General features: G+C 45.2%; 1 protein-coding gene across 4 annotated transcripts in view; it reads right to left on the bottom strand.

Moving 5' to 3' along the window:
• LOC138824814 (ubiquitin-like modifier-activating enzyme ATG7) overlaps positions 1-21,481 on the bottom strand; it is a 172,252-nt gene that overhangs the window by 116,501 nt on the left and 34,270 nt on the right. For all 4 annotated transcript variants that reach the window (XM_070019133.1, XM_070019135.1, XM_070019136.1 and 1 more), the window contains exons 8-13: positions 12,585-12,673; positions 10,979-11,100; positions 7,519-7,609; positions 6,698-6,842; positions 3,916-4,074; positions 1,633-1,827 (exon numbers count right to left, since the gene is read on the bottom strand). In XM_070019133.1, the coding sequence (XP_069875234.1) occupies positions 1,633-1,827; positions 3,916-4,074; positions 6,698-6,842; positions 7,519-7,609; positions 10,979-11,100; positions 12,585-12,673 (801 nt within the window). The remainder of the gene's footprint in view (positions 1-1,632; positions 1,828-3,915; positions 4,075-6,697; positions 6,843-7,518; positions 7,610-10,978; positions 11,101-12,584; positions 12,674-21,481) is intronic.

The following is a 21,481-nucleotide window of genomic DNA, read 5'->3' as shown; positions in this document are numbered from 1 at the left end:
TTTTCTACAACCAACTCCCCTCCCCACCCCACCCCCCACACAAAGGTAAGTGTTAAGCCAGGCACTGGTGGCTCACACCTGTAATCCTAGCTACTGTGGAGGCTAAGATCTGAAGATCATGTTTTGAACCCAGCCCAGGCAGAAAAGTTGTGAGAAATGAACCCCCAGAAAAATGGAAGTGGAGCTGTGGCTCAAACTGGTAGAGCTCTAGCCTTGAGCTAGAGCTCAGGGACAGTGGCCAAGACCTGAGTTCAAGCCCTAAGTTTAAGCCCCATGACCAAAAAAAAAAGGTAAGCGTGCAAAACTAAGTCTGCAAGTTCTCAAACTCATTCTCACTGCTGGTAAGCTACATCATGTCCACAGTTGTAACAGCTTTGCTGAGATTTAATACACATACTGTATAATTTATCCTTACGTAGATTTTCTTTTTTTGAGTCAGGATCTTGCTATGACTTTCTCACCCATGAACTCATGATGCTCCTACCTTTGCCTCCCAAGTACTGGAAAGGCCGGTATACATTAACGTTGACCAATACCACAGCACAGATTTGTTGATTGCAGTGCTGGAGTTTGAACTCAGGGCCTTGCACAAACTAAGAGGTGCTCTACTACTGAAGTCACTCCTTCAGCCCTTTCTGCTTTAGTTATTTTTCAGGTGGGGGCCTCACTTTCCTTTCCTGGACTGTGATCCTTCTACTTTATTTCTGCACAGTAGGAATGAAAGGCATGCTACGGTACCCACTGTGCCTGGTTTTCTTCATTGAGATGGATGGAGTCTGGCTAACTTTTATGCTCAGGCTGGCTGCAAATCAATCTCTGATACCAGGGAGCTAGGATTACAGACATGAGCCCTTGCTCCTGGTACCACATAGAGTTTTTTCTTTTAGTTCTGAGACTGAGACTTGAACTTCGTACTGATGCTTTCACTCATTGTCTAGCACTTTACCAACTGAGCCATGCCTCCAACCCTATCAGACAGATTTTTTTAAAGACAAGATTTTTTTTTTCAATTGTCATTTGTTATGCTCTTAGATTTGATGATATAGAAAGCTTTAAAGAAGGGGAAAAAAACACACTAGAAAACAAAGATAACTCATGACCCACAGCACACATAGTTACCTGAACAGTTTGTGACATTTCTTCTTCCTGTTTTCTCCACTTGGGCCCCCTACCCTCCCTTGCCAGCCTTCTCCCTGGTCTAGTAGACACACAGACATAAATGTGTATACTTTCGTGTGTATTTATATATAAATATAATTCATAGAAATGTATATCATATCTTGTGTAACATAATATGGTATTTTCTGTATTATTAAAATGCTTTGGAAACTTAACTGTGAATGGCTGCATAGTAGTCTATCAGGCATGCAAATCATGACTTAGTTAACCATTCAGTACTGCTGGCCCTTGAATAAATCATTACACATCAAAGGATGTTAGAAAAATTCAACAGTAAACTATCCTGGGGGACAGTATGAGGCAGGGCCAGGTCTGGTAGAGCCCCCTTGGGAACAGTGGTCACACAAGTACAAGGTCACGCAAGACTTTTCTTTCCGGGGGTCACCTCTCCATTTGGGGAGGAGGTGCATGAAGTTACAGCCAGAGGAGGAGCACCCAGGTTCCATACCCTACCTTCCTCTTGCTCGCGGCAATGACGGTAGGAAGCCACCGGCTCTCCCTTGTGTCCATCAACAAGAAGATGACATCGTGGCTCTGGATGAGTTGCTCCAGCTGCTCCACATCTCTGCGGGCTTGCTCCAGGGTAACACTGGAGAAGTTCACGGGATGTCCTGGCATGGGGATGCTCATGTTGAACCCTCTGGCATTCTGGGAAAACAGGATATATTTAGGTCTGAAGGAGGGTGCACGTGAGATCTCAGAGGCTACGCTTCCTCACAGCTACCAGCACTAAGGATGGCACTTAAAAGCAGAAATATCTCTGTGCACAATGCTACTGATTTCTTTTATCCTACCTACACCCTTGGGAAAACTGAGACACTAAAACTTGAGCTATCTTTTGGTAGGCATGTGTTGTTGAAGAAGGAACCCAGGGACTTGCACATGCTGGGCAAGTGCTCTACCGTGGAGTTCCATCTCTAAAGGCTTTTGAGACTGATGTTAAGAATGAGCCATAGCCGGGCGCCAGTGGCTCATGCCTGTAATCCTAGCTACTTAGGAGGCTGAGATCTGAGGATTGCAGTTCAAAGCCAGCCCCATCTGGAAAGTCCATGAGACTCTTATCTCCAATTAACCACTAGAAAACTGGAAGTGGTGCTGTGGCTCAAGTGGGTAGAGTGCTTCCTTGAGCTGAAGAGCTCAGGAACAGCTCTTCAGGACATGCCCAGAGTTCAAGCCCCCTGACCGGCAAAAAAAAAAGAGTGAGCCATGAGTAGGTGCTGATGAAGCCAGAGGCAGAGACTTTCCCCAGGGAAGGAAGTCCTCTTGGGTCATCAATGCACCCTTAGTTCCTTGCCTTCCTCTGGCCACAGAGAGGTATGAGGACATCAGCTTTCTCATTCACTTACCTGCTTGGGAAAAAAGTTCATGGGGCAGGGCAAGCGTATTTTTTACAAAGAAAATCTATCTTTACCAACTATAGACTTTTTTTTTTGGTCTGTGTGGGGCTCGAACTCAGGGCCTGGGCACTGACCCTGAGCTTTTTCTCTCAAGGCTAGTGCTCAAAGTGTTGAGCCACAGTACCACTTCTGGTTTTCTGGTGGTTCATTGGAGATTAGAGTCTCACGGACTTTCCTGCCCAGGCTGGCTTTGAACTGTGATCCTCAGCTCTGTTAATGGCATCTGTTAAGAAGTACCAATGTACATTTTGGTGAAGCCCAGATTATCGGTGTTTGTTTGTTTGGGGGTCCTAAGTCCAGCCAAGACCTGTAGCTGGACCATAAGCAATGTGCATACCCATGAGCACAGAATAAAATTTCCTGTCTGAAACTGGGGTTTGGGGACTTTGTGATTTGTGACAGCCGACAGCCATCATGGCTTCTCAGTGTTGCTGTGCTCCTTCCCTGGGTAGCAGTGGGTTCTCAATCAATACTATTGAATTAAACCCAATAAATGCTGTCCCTTGGGAATACTGATAAAATGAACAAAGCCATCAACATTTTCTATAGCAAAGACTTCTGAAACAGATGGCTCAATGTTGGCTGGCTAAAGAGAGAGATGTCAGAAAAGCAGGCTTTCTCCTGGCTATGGCTGAGAGCCTCTTCTACAATTCTAAGAACAAGCCGATGCTCTGAAGATATCTCATCTGCCTCCTGCCAGACAAACTGATTAAGCATACAAGATGTAGGATCATTCTGCTGAATGACCTCAAAACAACTCTCAAGATTTTGGATCAAATGAGGTGAATGACTTATTTCTTATTAGCTGGTGATTCTAAAATAAAGGGAGTAAGTCAGAAATAAGAAGAGCTAGAGAAGAACCTTCAACTTCTACTCACTTTTTCTTCTTAGAGACACATGTATTCAATCTCATTTCTAAGCTAGTATTAAGCAAGCAGGCTGATGATTAAGGAAAATGAATATCCCATATCTGGGCTGTCACAAACACTGAAGAGCCAGGAGAGATCTGAATCCAGGCATCCCTCCAGAAACACTTCTCATACATTCATTTCATTTTCATCAGATTTATGAGAGCTATATTTTGTTTTGTTTTTCCACTGCTGGGGATGGAACCCAGGGCCTTATACATAATAATCAAGTTCTCTACCACTGAGCAAACCCCTCCACCCCCTACCACTGAAATGAGGTACACAGCTTGACCACACGGTGAGTCTCTGGGGAGAAATGATCTATGTCTGATCATCCATCGCCAGTACCACAGCGCTTCATTCACTAAGTCGTAAATGTTTACAGGTGGAGGAAAAAAAACCTGTGGGTGTTCACCAAAGTGTCAACGTACCACTCCGGGGAATATTTTCTGGAGCCGGTCTGCTGCAGCCAGGGCCTTGGGCTTACCACCCCCTAGGCAGTCTTCAAATTCATAGAGAGGCTGTCTCACGGGATTAGAGTAGGAGATCTTGGCGTTGTCCACAAAGGTGACATGTCTGACACCCCAACCCTGCATGGAAACAAGAGACTATGATGTGCCTCTGCCCAACTTCTCACAGGGCATCTCTCTTGAAATCCCTGGAAAGGGTTTGGATTTTGAGCAGTTGGAGACCCATAAAATACAGGAAACGTCAGGAAATTGAATTGTGCAAATTCAGTTTTTGATACCCTGAATGTCAACCACCTCTAAAAGATGAAATAATTATAAACTTAGAGCCTGGTTCCCTGAAGTAACCAGACTAAGACATGTCAGAGTGAGTCTATCTAGTAACTCATTATTTTTGACAGTAGCAGTGGAGAAACATTTGGAAATGAATCCCAAGAGCTTTGCATGTAACTAACTGTCTTAAGAGGATTAGCAAGAGCCCCCAAAAGTCTGTGGTTGCTCTGAAATAATTAAGTCTAAATAACAACTCCTCTCAAAGATCATCTGAGGCCTCAATTAACTCTTCAGAAAAATGATTAATAACTCATTTCCCACTGTATAATACTGCAGAATATTCTGTAGTGTTTCTCCAAGAAGGCTTATTAATAACTGAATGAGTGGGGGTAAGTCTGTGCTCTCATAAATCATTTTTATGATATTATATACTTCAATTATACCACCCATAAGGCTTTTTTTTTTTTTTTTTTTTTGGGTCCGGTCGTGGGGCCTGAACTCTGGGCCTGGGCACTGTCCCTCAGCTCTTCAGCTCAAGGCTAGTGCTCTACCACTTGAGCCACAGCGCCACTTCCGGCTTTTTTCTTTTTGCTTATGTGGTGCTGAGGAATCGAACCCAGGGCCTTGAGCATGCAAGGCAAGCGCTCTACCACTGAGCCACCTTCCCAGCCCCTACCCATAAGGCTTTATAAAAGCACACAGTTTTAAAGTTAGACAAGAATTGCTAAAATCTATACTCATGCTGGGCGCTGGTGGCTCATGCCTGTAATCCTAGCTACTCAGGAGGCTGAGATCTGAGGATCGTGGTTCAAAGCTAGCCCGGACAGGAGACTCCTATCTCCAATACACCACCAGAAAACCGGAAGTGGCACTGTAGCTCAAGTGGTAGAGCGCTCGCTTTGAGCTAAAGAGCTGAGGGACAGCGCCCAGGCCCAGAGTTCAAGCCCCATGACAAAAAAAAAAAAAAAAAAAAAAAATCTATACTCATACTCTAATCACTTGTTCCACAGATATAAAAACTGACCCATAGGAACAATAGATGATCTGTCTAGAAATTACACATTGCACTAGGGGTGTGAGAATGAGATGTCCACAGCTGCACCTCCTTTACGGTGGGGATGTGCACCCCAGCAGATGAGAAATGAGCACCGGCTCCCTCTGAATCTGCAGTAAGCTAAGTGCGAATAGAAAAAGACTTGGGGCTATACTGAGCATTATCCCCTAAACATTATAGTACAACTATTTAGGCAGTGTCTATACCATATTAGGGTTCTACGTAGTCCAGAGCTGACTAAGGCATGTAGAAGGCTATGCACAGGTTTTATGAAGCACTGTGTCATTTTAAATAAGGGAATGAAGCAACAGGGGTTTGATACCCATGGAAGACCTAGAACCAGCATGGCAGATACCAAGGGACACTGGTACAGTGATAGAAGGAAAGCCCTGCTAAGACTATTTACTAAGCTAAGACTGTCCTCTCTTGCTTCAGTGCCTTTCCCTCAGCACTTATGAGACTCAGATGGTTTGGGGGGGGGGGGGAAGTCAATGAAGACTCCAGATTAGTTTCTAGGGTTGGAGATGACAGACTAACCCCCATCTTTTCATAGTCTTGTATGACTTTTTGGTCCACTCACCCTGTTTCAGCAGCTAAGCAAATTACCAAGGAGGATGAAAAAGTAGGAACCAAACCCAAAGTCACTTGTGCTAGATTTGGGGATATTTATTTCTGAAGTAGTTTGGCATTCTGGAGAAGAGCGCAGGGAAGGTGGTCTGGGAACATGATGGGCAGTGAGAAGAAGGGTAGATGTCCTGAACTAAGCCACAAGCTTAAGATAGACATAAGATTTCTATAGGTAGTGTGACATGATCTAGTTTTGTAAATACAAACAGATAAATAACAGCAAAGACATGAAAGGTCCCTCTGTGTGTTTACATATGCCTGGGATAACAAGTGGGAATGTGAAAAGTCTGCTGAATTCTGGGAAATGGGCCTTGGGATGAGGGTGTGGAAGACTTTGTTTCTCCCTGACAAAATAAAATATAAGCACAGATTCCTGTTATAGTTAAAAGGATGAGAAGAAAGATAAAAGGAGTTGGGCTCTGTGGCTTACACTAATCCTAGCTACTCAGGAGGATGAGATCTGAGGATCACAGTTTGAAGCCAGCCTGGGCAGGAAAGTCCATGAGACTCTCATTTCCGATCAACTACTCAGGAAAGACTGGAAGTCATGCTGTAGCTCAAGTGGTAGAGCTCTAACCTTGAGCACAAAGAGAGAGGTTCAGGGACAAAGCCTAGGCTCTGAATTCAAGCCCCTTGACCAGCCCCCCCCCCAAAAAAAAAGAAAGAAAGAAAAAGAAAAAAGAAAAGATAAAAGGAAGGGAAGAAGGGACATGGAACGTAGGAGAGGGAAAGAAAACATGTCCTGGGCTGGCCATAGTCTGAAAACCCCATGTGGCCTGAAAATTTACTTACCATCAGTGTCCTGGCCACATTACAACCCAAGGTACCGGCTCCCAGCAGCAGACATTTGACAGACACAACCTTGTCTAAGTCTAAGGTAGGGACCAATCTCCAACACATCAATTTGAGATTTAAATCCACTGATGACTCAGCCAACCTGAAAAATGAGAGATTTCTGTATTCACTCAGTTGACTCATTTGTGTTCCAAGTTTTTCCCAAAAAGTATCAGATGAAGCTCGAGGGCACAGGAGGAGAAGGAAAGGTCACCACACAGAATGTGTAGCTACTGAATCCTCTGCAATAGTGGTGGGCCACAAATATGACAGTGAGCTCCTAACAGCCAAGGTGAAAAGGGAAACATGACTATTTCTAAGCTGTGGTATTCATGACCAAGAATACACCAAATAGGTAAGTTCTTCCATGTCCAAGTAATGAATACAGAAATGCCTTCCATTTCCTTTTAATAAAGGAAATAATATTCTTCACCATTAACTATATCACTGGCTTCCGTGAGTTATTTCTTATAATGTCCTTCAAAAAAGGCATGTAGGACAAAACTAAGAGGCATAAATAATGAGCTAGACGGTGGCAGTAAGGTGTGCCTGGCTAACAGTCTGAGCAAGAAGCAAGGGCATTTAGGACATCTAGGAGAACACATGGACGGTGTGCCTTCTACCCTTACACTACTTCTCACAGCAAACTTAGCGGGTGGAGAGCGTACAGCAGAACGGCTCCCCCTAGACGGGACGTCAGGGCGCAGGCTCAGCCTGACAAGCAGTGCACAGAGAGTTATGAAAACGCCCCTGGAGAACAGAGCACCACACATGTGTACCTCTTGGGGTCCATGCACTCGCTGAGGTTCACCATCCTCGGGCCCATGCCTCCTTTCTGGTTCTTTTCCCAGCCAACTGCTTTAGGACAATCTTAAGGCAAATAAAACACTGAGCTTAATGAAAGAGAGAAGAAGAGAAACAAAGAAGCAGCAAACTTCGAAATAGTCAACATTCACAATGTCCCGTGCAGCAACAAGCTTTCAGTTTGTTTCTTTCTCAAAGAGGTTGCAGGGCCTGGGTCTTCATCTTCCTGCCACAGCTGCCTCCCCATTTCCTCAGCTGCTGGGACCGCTGGGTGCAAGCAGAGCCTCCTGCACACAAGTTTCTGAAACAGTACTCAACCCGAGCTGAGCCCAACATGCCCCAACTTCTACCGTTATTAGAAGTCCCACTTGCAGCAGAAAGACTCTCCCCAATCAAGACAAGAAGATGTGACTCAGCACACCTTCCACTGAAGCTCTGTTGGGATCTGAACCTTTGCATACATGTTGCCCCCTCTCTTCCGCCACCTCACCAGCCCCCCTGCTCAGCTCTCCAGTGTACACCTGTGTGCTTACAGATCACAGACCAATGTGATTCTTCATTCACTCAGAATTTCCCCTTCCCTGATGATCCTTTCTCCCCTGCTCTCTTTCAACTCTTGCTGTGGAGGCCTTTGTGACCTCAGGGATTGTGGGCTTTGTCTACAGAACTTTGTTATGCAGAACACAGCTATATTAAAAATACTACCATGTGGGCTGGGAAGGTGACTCAGTGGTAGAGTGCTTGCCTTGCATGCCTGAGGCCCTGGGTTCGATTCCTCAGCACCACATAAGAAAAAAGCCGGGAGTGGCGCTGTGGCTCAAGTGGTAGAGCGCTAGCCTTGAGCTGAAGAGCTGAGGGACAGCGCCCAGGCCCCGAGTTCAGGCCCCATGACTGGACCAAAAAAAAAAAAATACTACCATGTGAATACCTTTAGTTCACATGATACAGAAAGAGTCTTCATAAAGTTTTCTTTGCAGCTAAGAGAAACATCATTCATTTACAAAAAAAAAAAAAAAACAGAAGAAAAAAACAGCCTTTCCTAAAGTAAGTAATCTATATTCAATAGCAAGCTCAAAGATGCTTTAAAGAAATGACTGCACAGCCCCCCAGGTCCTAAGGGCAGATGAGGTGTGAGCCACAGCATTGGCCGGCAACATGGCTAACGTGCAAGTCAGTGAGTAGTTTTCATCATGGTGGGCAAGTTCTGGTGGGGGACTTGTAAAAGGGGCTTGGTGGTGGCTAGGGACAGAGACTACCCATGCTTCACTTTAAGTGACTCTCACTCCATCCCCTAGATAGCCTTTAGGCTGGAGTTTAATAAAATAAATACACGCAGGCTATTTCAGAATGTACCAGAAGAGGGTGCTCTATCAAATGCAAATTGCTAAAGCAGCAGAAAAACAATACATTTCTTTCTTTTTTTTTTTTTTTTTGTCGGTCATGGGCCTGAACTCTGGACGCTGTTCTTCAGCTCTCTGACACAAGACTAGCGCTCTACCACTTGAGCCACAGTGCCATTTCCGGCTTTTTCTGCTTACGTGGTGCTCAGGAATCGAACCCAGGGCCTCATGCATGCAAGGCAAGCACTCTACCACAGAGCCACCTTCCTGGCTCCAAAAGCAATACATTTCTTAAAAGGCCCTGAACAGAGTGAACAGCTTCCTCTACTTACGACATCAAGGCACAGACACTGATAAAATGTTATCCAAGCTTATCCTTGGTCCTTTTGACTTCTGCTCTTTATATTTTTGATGGTACTACAATTTGAACTCAGGGCATACCACTTGATCTACTCTCATAGTTCTACGATGTTAAGTGTATACATACACACAGATGCACACAATGGAGCACTGTGTGTGAGTGGGGGGGTACTGAGATTTGAAATCAGAGCCATGTGCTTGCTAAGTGTTCTACCACTTGAGCTACATCCTGAGTCCTAAGATGACACACACACACACACACACACACACACACACACACACACACATTCTCTCTGTCTCTGTCTGCCTCTGTCTCTCTCTCTGAGGCATATCCATAGATTAAAGAAATAATCCCCCTTAGAACTGTGGGAGGGAATGTTACAAGGAACAAATTTAACAATACATATGCCATAAGGCATAGAAGTCACATAAATAGGAGTCATTTTAGAAAGAGGTATACATAGTGCTGTTATAAAGTGAGGAACCTATTATAATGTTGATCAAGCACCATAATATGCTAGACATTGTGCAGTGGTTTCTACATAAGAAACATACTCCTTGCAAGAAATACATCATGAAGCCGAGTGTTGGTGGCTCAGGCGGCCTGTAATCCTACTCAGGAGGCTGAGATTTAAGGATCATGGTTCAAAGCCAGACCAGGCAGGAAAGTCTATGAGACTCTTATCTCCAAAAACCACCAGAAAACCGGAAGTGGCACTGTGGCTCAAGTAGTAGAGCTGAGGGACAGTACCCAGGCCCAGAGTTCAAGCCCCATGACCAACCAAAAAAAAGAAAAAAAGAAATACATTAAGAGGTAGGTATTATTTTTTTGATTTTACTCAAATGTGAATATTATGCCTCTGTGAACTATATAAATATAAATGTGTATCCATGTCCAGATACTATAAATATGTGTATTCTAATATACATACATGCACTCATGTATCTCTATAGGAAATGTCTCAGCACAAGTTAACACATTTCCAAAATGGGGATAGGAGCTAACATGTCACACAGGATCAAGGGAAGGTAGTTGGTGTGGAAGGACTCCTGAGGGGTTCTGGTCTATGTGGGGAGTGAGGAACTTGCCTTTCCGTCCAGTGCTGATTTACTGTGTGAGAACAAGATCACACACAAAATCAGGAGTGCCATAAAGAAATAAGTACTTTAGCAATTCATCCTTCCTTTAGGAAGGGACAAGAAGAAAGATAAGGTGTAACACAAAATTAAAAATGAAATCGCAGTGGTAGAACACTTGCCTTGCATGCCTGAGGCCCTGGGTTCGATTCCTCAGGACCACATAAGCAAAAAGAAAAAAAAAGCCGGAAGTGGTGCTGTGGCTCAAATGGTAGAGCGCTAGCTTTGAGCTGAAGAGCTGAGGGACAGTGCCCAGGCCCTGAGTTCAAGCCCCATGACTGACAAAAACAAAAAACAAAAAACAAACAAACAAAAAAAACAACCAACCAAAAAAAACAATAAAAATGAAAACGAGGAGAAAACCTCCCCAAGCCTGAGAAAATTGCCTGGAGCAGATGTGCGGGTACCAATCTCCGCCTTTGTTCCAGGATGAATAGCAGAGTACACTCTGTTCTAAGCAGGACTTCGCTAGGCAGTCAGGTAGGAGCTGTGCTCTTCCTCCCTTCTGCTGCCATTGTGACACGATGAATAGGAAGCAAACCTCACTTGCTTTCTGATAAATGATAATTACATGCATTCTCAAAGACCGGCAAATTACCTGGGCTAAATGCCATTTCTGGAAGTCTCACTTCGAAGATGATGCTGTGGGCAATGTCTCTGGCTCCCTGCAGGGTACGGTCACGGAAGCAAAGGACTTCAACAGACTGGAAACTGCCACTCCTGTCGTCATGCCCAGGATGTGCGTTTATTTTATTTGTGTTAAAGAAGGAAAAGAGAGAGCCCACATAAGTACTTTAGAACTCCAGCTGCAGGGAACGCACTGCCATCTCTCCTCTCTGACACCCTCAGGACATGGATGGCCTTAACCTCCCACAGATTCTCAGCACAGCACACTTGTGTCCCCCGCCCAAGTAATTAGAGGCAGCTGGACACTGGATGGGCTGGGACTTCTCTCCAGGTGGATTTTATATAGCAATCACATAGCAGAGCAGTAATTCTGACACGCAGAGCTTTAAAATGCTGGAACAAGTGCTTCCAAGATATTGAAAAAGAACCTTTAAAGAAACATAAGGTTCTTCTGGCCTTCTCCCTATGAGTTTGACCCTGCACTTCATGAAGCTGCACTTGGCCAGTGGTTAGGAGCCCCACTGGGAAGAGACAGATAGCCAGTCTCCCTGAGGCACAATCTATAACTTTATCTGCCTCTGTAGTCTGAAGTAAATGTTTTCACTTAAGCGAAGCAGGCACAAAGAAAAGTGCTCAATTCCTAAGCATAGATGAGCTCGTCCCTAGGTTCTTTTGGCGGTGCCCCCTCCAGAGTAACCATCAGCCCACCTTCTCCATCCTCAGAGTTTTGTAAGTGTTGCGAGTCATCATCATGAAATGTATTCTTTGGGGTCCTGCTTATTTCTCTCAACATTATGGTCTGAAAACCATCTGGATGCAGATTGGCTGAGGCAGAGACTGCCATTGTGAGTCACAGCCCATGATTTGCCACCCATTCCTCTGTGGAAGGACACAGGCCCATTCCCCGTTTGGGGCTTGCAAGAATGCCTCTGCTAGGCCCGTGCTTGCTGGGTTCCACTGGCATCCCTGCAATGCACTGCAAACGCGGAGCACCAGGTATTTTTAGGTCTGGTGGACTATGCCAACATTTCTGCAGCAGCTCCCGAGAGTTCCAGCTGCCCCATGTTTTTGGTGACACTTGTCTAGGTCACTTTAGTAGGTATGTGGCTAGATCTCATTAGGATTTTGGTGCTATTTCTTTGGTGACTAATGATATTCAACATATTTCAAATTGAATAGTGGCCTTTTAGCTAGCTTGTTTCCATTGTTTTAGGGTTATGGAAAGTAGGAAGATGGAAACAATAACAAAATCCTCTCTAAAAGCAAGGCAGACCACAGAAGGGAGGGAGGGCTAGAGCATGTCAGGGTCATGGCCTCTGGCCCCCCACCTCACCACAGTCTAAACTATTTTTAGTACAGTTACAATCACAGGCTGTGGTTCTCCGGCAGACCAGCTTAAGTGCTCACCAGGGGTGGAAACTGGATCACAACTGATGATTGACTTATTTCCTGGTTCTATGCCAACAATGGGGAAAAAATACATTTGGGAAAAGAGAAATATGGACATAGGCAGACCCACTGTCAAAAACACATAAACAAAGACAGACAGACACAGACACACACACACTTGTAAATACCATCTGTGGGCTGCTAGGACCAAGAAATTCCTCAAAGGCCATCCAGGGTACTGGGCTAAGTTACAGGGGTCGTACACACCAACTGTTATCTGTGAATAGAAAAAACTTTCTGAGAGCAAAGTGGAGGGCCGTCGTCATGGTGCAGACATCGCTAGTACTCCCCCATCCACTTAATGTGGTTCTGCAGAGCATTAACAGTTTGATACTTGGTGGAGGGATAAAGGGAAGAGAAAAGAGCCCCAGGATCTGACCCAGGTCTACAGCATTTGTCGATGGCAGGAACTGTTGCATTCTCCCCTGCACCTGTGCTGTGAGTGGGACCTTGTGGAGGGCAGGCAGGAAACATGCTTGGAAGGAAGGAAGACAAGAAGGAAGGGAGAGACACAGGGAGGTCTGTCCCAGGCTCTACCTGGAAAACTCTACTTGAGTAAGATGGTAGACTTTCTTTTTCCTTTCAAAAGACACTGCACGGCCAGCACTAGATCTTGATTTCTGGATACCATTCTCTCATAAAATGAATCAGAATTGCATAGATACTATGGTTTTAGTGTTACCCACACATGGTGAATTCTAGGGCTGGGGTGGGGAAAATGCAAGATAAGCCTGGAGCATCTGATAATACCAGAAAATAAGGAAGGCTTTAGAAAAAAGAGGTTAAAAGCCTGTCAAAGAGGCAGAGTTTCACTGGCTTATGCTAGAGAGAACAACTTAAACAACAAAATAAATAACAGTTCCAGTTTTTAACTGGAAATATAAGGCTTGGTGGTAACTCAAACCTCTGACCCTGGCTACTTGGGAGGTAGAGATCTGGAAGACCGAAATTTGAGGCAAACCAGGGCAAAAAAAGAAAAAATTTATGAGACCTCATTTCAAATAATGGTTGGGTACAATGGTACCGGCCTGTCACTCAGATATGCAGAAAAGCACAAATAGGAGGATTGTGCTTCAGGGCAGACTGAGCATAAAGTGAGACCCTATTTAAAAAATAACCAATGGCCGGGAGCTGGTGGCTCACATCTGTAATCCTAGTTACTCAGGAGGCTGAGATCTGAGGATTGTGGTTCAAAGCCAGCCCGAACAGAAAAGTCCGTGAAACTCTTATCTCCAATAAACCACCAGAAAACTGGAAGTGGCATTGTAGTTCAAGTGGTAGAGTGCTCGCCTTGAGCTGAAGAGCTGAGGGACAGCGCTCAGGCCCAGAGTTCAAGTCCCACGACTGACATAAAAAAATAAAACAAAAACAAAACAAATGTAGACGGGTATGCCTGTAACCCTAACTACCTAGGAGGCTAAGAATGCTGGGAAACACAATTCAAAGCCAGTCTAGGTCGAAAATAGTTGGAGACGCCTCTCCTTCTCAATGAAGAAAAATTGGATGTGGTGGAGTATACTTATTATCCTGGCTACCAGAAAGCCTAAAATAAGTGTATGCATCCAGGCATGATAATAAGCAAAAATCATGCTGGAGTGCTATATGGTAAGGGTGCCTGCTTAGCAAGTATAAGGCCCCAAGTTCAAATCCCAGGCTCTCAAAATAAAACAACTAACAAATAAACACCTAACCAATCAACCAATACAAAAAAGGGCTCATGGAGTAGATCAAGTGAAAGAATACTCATCCTAGGCAGGGGTAAGGTCTTAGCATAACGGCACCAAATGAAAAAAAGTACAAAATAAGAATCTATGAGCCGGGCACCAGTGGCTCACATCTGTAATCCTAGCTACTCAGGAGGCTGAGATCTGAGGATCAATGTTCAAAGCCAGCCTGGGCAGATAAGTCCATTAAACTCTTATCTTCAGTAAATCACCAGAAAACCAAAGTGGCACTGTGGCTCAAGTGGTAGAGCGCTAGCCTTGAGCTGAAGAGCTCAGGGACAGGGCTCAGGCCCAGAGTTCAAGCCCCATGACCGAAAAAAAAAATCTATGAGCACCAATGGCAAAATAAAACAACAACAACAACAACAACAACAACAAAAACTATGAGCCCTAAATAATGGAGAAAATAAATAAGTGACAGTAAAGGGACGAGTCAAGCGAACAGCAGTCAAACTATAACTGTATAAACTGTTCTCTTCAGGAGTGGAACTTAATCCTTCCTCTCCCTCCAACAGCTAAACTTGGTGACTCACTTCTGAAAGAAAAAACCAGCAACTTTACAGTAGAAAATCCTGGTAACTATTACTACCCAAGTGGTCGATTTAACATTGCCAAGGGTACCATGTGGGCGTCAGGTAGGATCAAGCCCGCATCCCACCCCTGCAGGATAGAATGACAAGGGTGTTTTACCTTAGGCACATTCCTTCCAAAACCCTAACCATAGCCTAACCCTAAGAACGCACAGGAAAACCCCAGTGAAAGGATAAGCCGTCCTTGAAACTGTCAAAGGAAGTCTCAGAAACATTCCCGATCTGAGAGGCTAAGGGGACGTGACACCAAAAAATGCAAGTGAAACTACGCTGGGGGGTCCCAGGTGGGTAAGATGAAGCCACTGGGAACGACAAAGGTCTGAGTGTAGCGTGGAGGTGACAGTGATGGATCAGTACCAAGGTGACCAGTCAATGTTGATTTTTAGTCAGTTGTGGAGCTTGAACTCTAGGCCTGGGCGCTGTCCCTCAGCCCTTCAGCTCAAGACTAGCACTCTACCACCTGAGCCACACTGCCACTTCCAGCTTTTTTCTGCTTATGTGGTGCTGAGGAATCGAACCCAGAGCCTCATGCATGCAAGGCAAGCACTCTACCACGGAGCCACCTTCCCAGCCCCCAATGTTGTTTTAACAGTGGGCTTTCCCAAGTGGAAAGAGAATGCATGGGTTGGGACAAGCAGAACTCAAAGAATCAACTCCCTGCCAGGGCTTCCTGTGACTCTGAACTTGTCTTCCTGAGGCTCTCAGGACAGGATGCCTGCTCATCTTCCATAGGGGACACTTTTTAATTGTTTCTCTCTGGCAGTCATGACAGAGAATCTACTAAGCATAGTATATGTACTAAGCCAAGGGGTTTTTCTCACTTTTTTTTTGAGGGTGGGAGAAGAGGGAGGGTGGTATTTTGAGACAGGTCTTGCTATGTAGCCCAGGCTGGCCTTGAACTCAAGATCCTCCTGGCTTAGCCTCTGAGTCCTGGGATTACAGTCGTGGGTCACTGTTCCTGCTGCACTATGCTTTATTGAACAAGAAATGGGAGAGGCAGGGGAAAGAGGTGTGATACTAGAACAGCTTACACTGAAGCAGCGGCCTGACACAGCGAAGGAGCCCTGCTGGAGGGTGGTCAGCAGGTGCTGGCTCTGCAGGTAACTGGTTTTAAGACTTGGTGGAAGTTCCTTCCTCCTGGGCAAAATGAAAAGGTTAAATCATTTTGTCTCAGGATTCCATCAACCCCACACTCAAAATTCAGATAAAGCTCACGGACTAATACAGCTATCACTAAAGCTCAGTTGTGTGGGGCACCTGAAGGTATCGGATGGGTCATATAGGAAAAACCTAGGCAGAATCAACCCAGAAAACGTCATTCCTAATCTCAAATGTGACTCCATCAACCGAGGCCCTTATCCAATGTGCTGAAGCACTCTCGTGATCTTTGACAATTGACTTAACCTCTGTGCCATCAGAGAACCCTCTCCTGCACTTAGCAAAGACTGGGCATGAGGCTATTGTTTGGCAGATAGGAACATTAGCAGCATAAATTCGCTGTGCTGCATGGCTTCCTTGACCTTTCATGCAGCTCCGCTCATCGCCATATAGCTATCTACCTTTAGCTTCAAGGCTATCTTGTTTGTTGTAGACAGGAAGGATAAGAATAAGGCCCAAGTTATAAAATATTCTCTGGACCTAAGTTTTATTATAAATGTACAGTTGGGGCTGATATCTACATATAAAAATGAGAATGTTTTATCAGATACCACAAATGGATGCTAAATCCAAAGAATGAGCACATCTCAGACACTCAAAGGCAATGGGGAAAATGTACTACGCAATGTGTCTTTGAACAGAAATGCCCAAGAATAAGTTTGTTAGAACAGTCTGACCTAAGATGAGCTATAGAGAACTGGACTGATCTGCTCACAGATCGGTTGGACTGTTCTATCGCTTACAAAGGGAGGTCAGCCCGGAAAGGTGCACAGGCAGCTCTACCCAGAGGAGGCACTTCAGGAGACAGACAGCAGCCGTCACACAGGAAATGATAGGATCTGTCCAACATCCGACTTATTCTTTCTCTGATGATTCAAAAGTGATCCAGCCATGTGGCTCATACCTGTAATCCTAGCTACTCAGAAGACAGAGCTGAGGATCACAGTTGGAAGCCAGCCCATATCACAGACTCAGAACCCTTGCTCTGAATTACCCACTGTAGATCACATACTTCTCTGTATTGTCATATCAACTTACTCAACTCAACACAGCTTCAGGTGTACAGGTGATTTGAGAAAGCCTGTGTAAAGTACATGGCCTTAATCAGAGCAAAATGCTCACCTTTAGAAAGCCCTTACCATGAAAACTGCCCACTACTTCCTGAAGGCCTACTGTGTGTCAGCCACAGACCCAGGAGCTTCCCACAGAGGAACACCAGTCCTCATCAACTCACTTTTGCCTGAATTCGTTCTTCCATTGCATTTTACACAATGGGCACCAGACCACAGGATACAGAGGCAAGAGGGGGACGAGGAATGAAAGAAGTACTGGCCTTGCCGGAGCTTCTACTTAGAGGGAAGAAAAGATATTAATCAAAGATCACCCCCCAGGGGCTGGGAAGGTGGCTCAGTGGTAGAGCGCTTGCCTTGCATACATGAGGCCCTAGGTTCAATTCCTCAGCACCACGTAAGCAAAAAGAAAAAAGCTGGAAGTGGCACTGTGGCTCAAGTGGTAGAATGCTAGCCTTGAGCTGAAGAGCTGAGGGACAGCGCCCAAGCCCAGAGTTCAGGCCCCACAACTGGACCAAAAAAAAAAAAAAAAAAAAGATCACCCCCCAAAAATAAGATGAAACTGTGCTAAACTAATGCTAAGAAGAAAGAAGCACAGTGCTGGCATCCATGACAAGAATGTAATCTTTTTATAGAGGAAAGGGATAGTGGTTACTGTGATTTCTCACAGTAATGAAAGAAGTGAAGAAAAACACTTATGGGGTACAGGATTTGGGAGAGGCGGAGAGAAGAGGACATTAAGGGTATTGCAGGCAAAGGCCATGAAAAGGGCCTGTAACAGGAAGCACACGCTAAGACCTCCATGGAGCCAGGCCTCCATGGGGCCATATTACTCAGCTTCTACCCTTAGAGCACAGTGAAGCCTTCAGGTGTTTTATTTTTGGGAGTCAGCTGACTGTCTAGAAGACAACTTCAGAAGATGGAGGGTGACTGGAGGCCACCACAGACATGAGGGAGCCTGTCCAGAAGCTACTGCATTGAGGCAGATGAAGGATGATCATAGCTTAGCTGGAGATGGTGGCAGAAGAAATGAAAATGCAGCAGACAGAGAAGTTCAGGACATGAGATCTGTAGAGTGTAGGAGTAATGGGGCAAAGCAAAACCTGAAGGCCTGGATTTCTGGCTCCTGTGAGTAGATGGAGGTAATGTCATTCAGACAGGGGTACCCAGGAAAGGACCATCAGCCTTGGGGTAAAGGTCGAGAGTTGAATGTGAGGTACAAGAGCAGGCAGGCAAATCAGAGTCATGGGCATCCTGGGTGGTAAGAGAAAGCCGGAGGGATTCCAACATGTCTCCATCTTCAATGTGCATACACAAGGATCACTGGGGAAGAATGCCTTCCAGGGATGGAATCTAAGTGCTGGTGAAAGAAGAGGTGGGGCTGGGGTGCAACTCAGTGGCAGAGATCCTGCCAAGCATCTTCAAGGCCCAGGACTGTATCCCTAGCACTGGAAGGACAGGAGAGGGAGGGAACAGTGGGAGGGAAACAATAGAGAAGAACATGAAGGCAAAACACAGATGCTGGAGTTTAAACTGAATAGAACACTGGTTCTTAGAAGAACAGGGTGAAAACTTTCAAGGAAATGCCATGCTCTAAGAATACTAAGGAGAAGCTAGAATTCTTCCCAGGAGCACAAACTAGGCTAAGGCACTGATTTCCATCATGTTTTCAAGGGACACATAGCTTTCAGAGAAATCACTCGTGGGATTCTGCTCAAGACCTACTTTCCCTGGCACCTCCCCTGTTCCCATCGGCTGACAGCTGTCCCCTCCTCTCTACCTTTGCACTTCATGCACCTTGAGTGTCTGGCAGCAAACTAAGTGGAGGACTGAGAGCTGGAAAAAGCCTGGTTGCTGTGCTAGGTGCTTAGGGACTGGCAGGGATCAGACAGGAAGTGTAGGAGGAAGGCTGAGGCCAGACTTCAGAAGAGGGAGTTGAAACACTGCCAGGAGTCAGACAGTGCTTCTCTACACAATGAGTCAGAGAAGGGGGAAAGGTGGAGAGGCATCAGTTAGTGACAGATGGGAGATAGAGGGCAGGGAGATGGGGACACATGGGTATCTGGAGGGCAGAGATGTAGCCAGAGCCCAGGCCGTATTTGGGGGGGAATATCAGGAGGTGAGGTTACAATGATGAAGGCCTTGAATGCTAAGCTAGGTAGTTTCAACTTTACCCTAAAGTGAACAGGAACCTGGAAGAATGACATGACCAAACATTAGCAAATGCAGTTGGGCAGCATGGGGAGGTTGGATGGGAGTGTTTAGGACCACAGACTAGAGGCCATAGAAACTCCTATAATCTAGAATAAAATAGGACAAACAGGTCGAGTATCAAAGTATCATCTCTTCAGTTCTTCTTTACTACTACCTAAGTTTCTGGTCAACTGTGCACAGGTCAGCATAGTCTTGCCTGAAAGACCTCCCAGTCTATGAGAACAGGTGTGACCAAATCTCAATTTCTGTCTCACAAGGAGAAGCTTACTACATGTGCTGAGGAATTCCAGCCTCTCCTGAGCCACAATCCTAACCAAGTAAAGAACAACTGGCCTGATCGGGCCAGGCAGTCGGTCTCAGCAAACCCAGAACAGATCAGGAGACCCAGGAATTTACACAGTTGTTGGGAAGAAAAGAAATGGATCCCTATAGAATACCTGCTATGAGCCAAGTATTTCACTCAGGTTTAAGCCTCACTGAACCACAGTGGGAGGTCATAGGTCATAGTGCCACCATTTAACAAAAAACAAAGGTGAAGAAAGGCCACAGAGCCACCAAGGGAATGCTGGGCATCAAATCCAGATTTACTCTGGATTCCCAGGGTAAAGCAAAGATGGCCTCCACTCTCCTGCTGTGAGAATAGAAAGGTACAAGTCCAGGGGCCATCTGCCCCTCAAATAGAAAATGCAGGCACTAAAACCCATTTCAGCTCCTTATGCTGCGCTGTACCCTCAGTTACCAACCACTCCATCTTATTGCTACTGAGTTAGCTACATTACTATCCTATGATAATAATGGAGAAGAAAAGAATTTTAGTAAAAATGAAATCCTCATTCCTTGACTTAAAAAAGGGCTTCATTTGAAAATAAAATGCTAGGGGCTGGGAAGGTGGCTCAGTGGTAGAGCGCTTGCCTTGCATGCTCGAGGCCCTGGGTTCGATTCCTCAGCACCACATAAGCAGGAAAAAAAAAAAAAGCTGGAAGTGGCGCTGTGGCTCAAGTGGTAGAGCGCTAGCCTTGAGCTGAAGAGCTGAGGGACAGCGCCCAGGCCCAGAGTTCAGGCCCCACGACCGGACCAAAAAAAAATAAAAAAGAAAATAAAATGCTAGTGCAATTGATAAAAAATGTGCTTAAAAAAAAGAAAAGACATACCGTCTGGGGACATCGGCTGAATAGTAGGATGTTCACAAGGCCCTGGCTTTGATCCTTTGACTACAGCACCAAACAAACATCCTAATTTCAGGTGTCTCTTTTCTTAGCTGTGATATACTTATACAGCTATTGAAATTATGCTACCTGATTTCACAACTGCAAAATACTTTAATCATACACACACATACACACACACACACACACACACACACACACACACACACGCCAATCAGATACATATGCTACCTGATTTCACAACTGCAAAATACTTTAATCATACACACACATACACACACACACACACACACACATACACACACACACACACACACACACACACACACACACTAGCCAATCAGATACATGTGATAGCTTCTAAAAGATATTTACAGTACTCTTTCATTCATTCAAAAGAACTTTATTGAGAGGCTCAGACAAGTACTAGACATGTCACAGCACAGATGCACAAGGCATGGGCCCTGCCCTCTAGGAGCGCACAGTCTACCATGGGACAGGTGTGGATCTATAAATGAGGATCAGGGAGTAGTGGGGTGAGTCTTGAGAGGAACAGATCACACATGGCCAAACTCAGGAGAAGGCTGTATAGTGGGAGAATTTCAGTAAGAATAGAGAAAATGACTTAGGATGTTCACAAACAGAATGTTTCAGGAAGATGATACAACAGGAGGAAAAGACAGACACACACAGAGTTCTGGGTATAACTAAGTAGGTGGTGGTGACAGTGTTGAGGTGGTGAAAAGCAGACAGTCACAACTAGAGCAATAGTTTACAGGGAAGTAGAGGATGGGGATGAGGGAGGGAGAGTAGCTTGGGTCAGAGGGACGATAGCACTGGGCTCGGTTAATGAATGACAGAGTGAATGTGAGCAGTGCAAGAAAGATTTTTCCATAGGTATATAAGACAAAAGCAAGGACTGGCACCAGTAATCCTAATGATTCAGAAGGCTTGAGACTTGTAGGACCAAAGGTTTGAAGCCAGCTAAGGCAGTAAAGTCCTGGAGACTCTTGCCAATTAAACAGCAAAATGCCAGACTGAGATGTGGCTCAAGTGGTAGAGCACCAGCCATGAGCAAGAAAGCTGAGTGAGAGCAGTATCTA

Source organism: Dipodomys merriami, unplaced genomic scaffold, assembly GCF_024711535.1.
Source record: "Dipodomys merriami isolate MVZ:Mamm:240054 unplaced genomic scaffold, mDipMer1.0.p SCAF_13, whole genome shotgun sequence".
In the NCBI taxonomy this organism is placed as follows: domain Eukaryota; kingdom Metazoa; phylum Chordata; class Mammalia; order Rodentia; family Heteromyidae; genus Dipodomys; species Dipodomys merriami.
The sequence above is the reverse complement of the archived record's forward strand: the minus strand, read 5'-3'. Positions and strand labels throughout refer to the sequence as shown.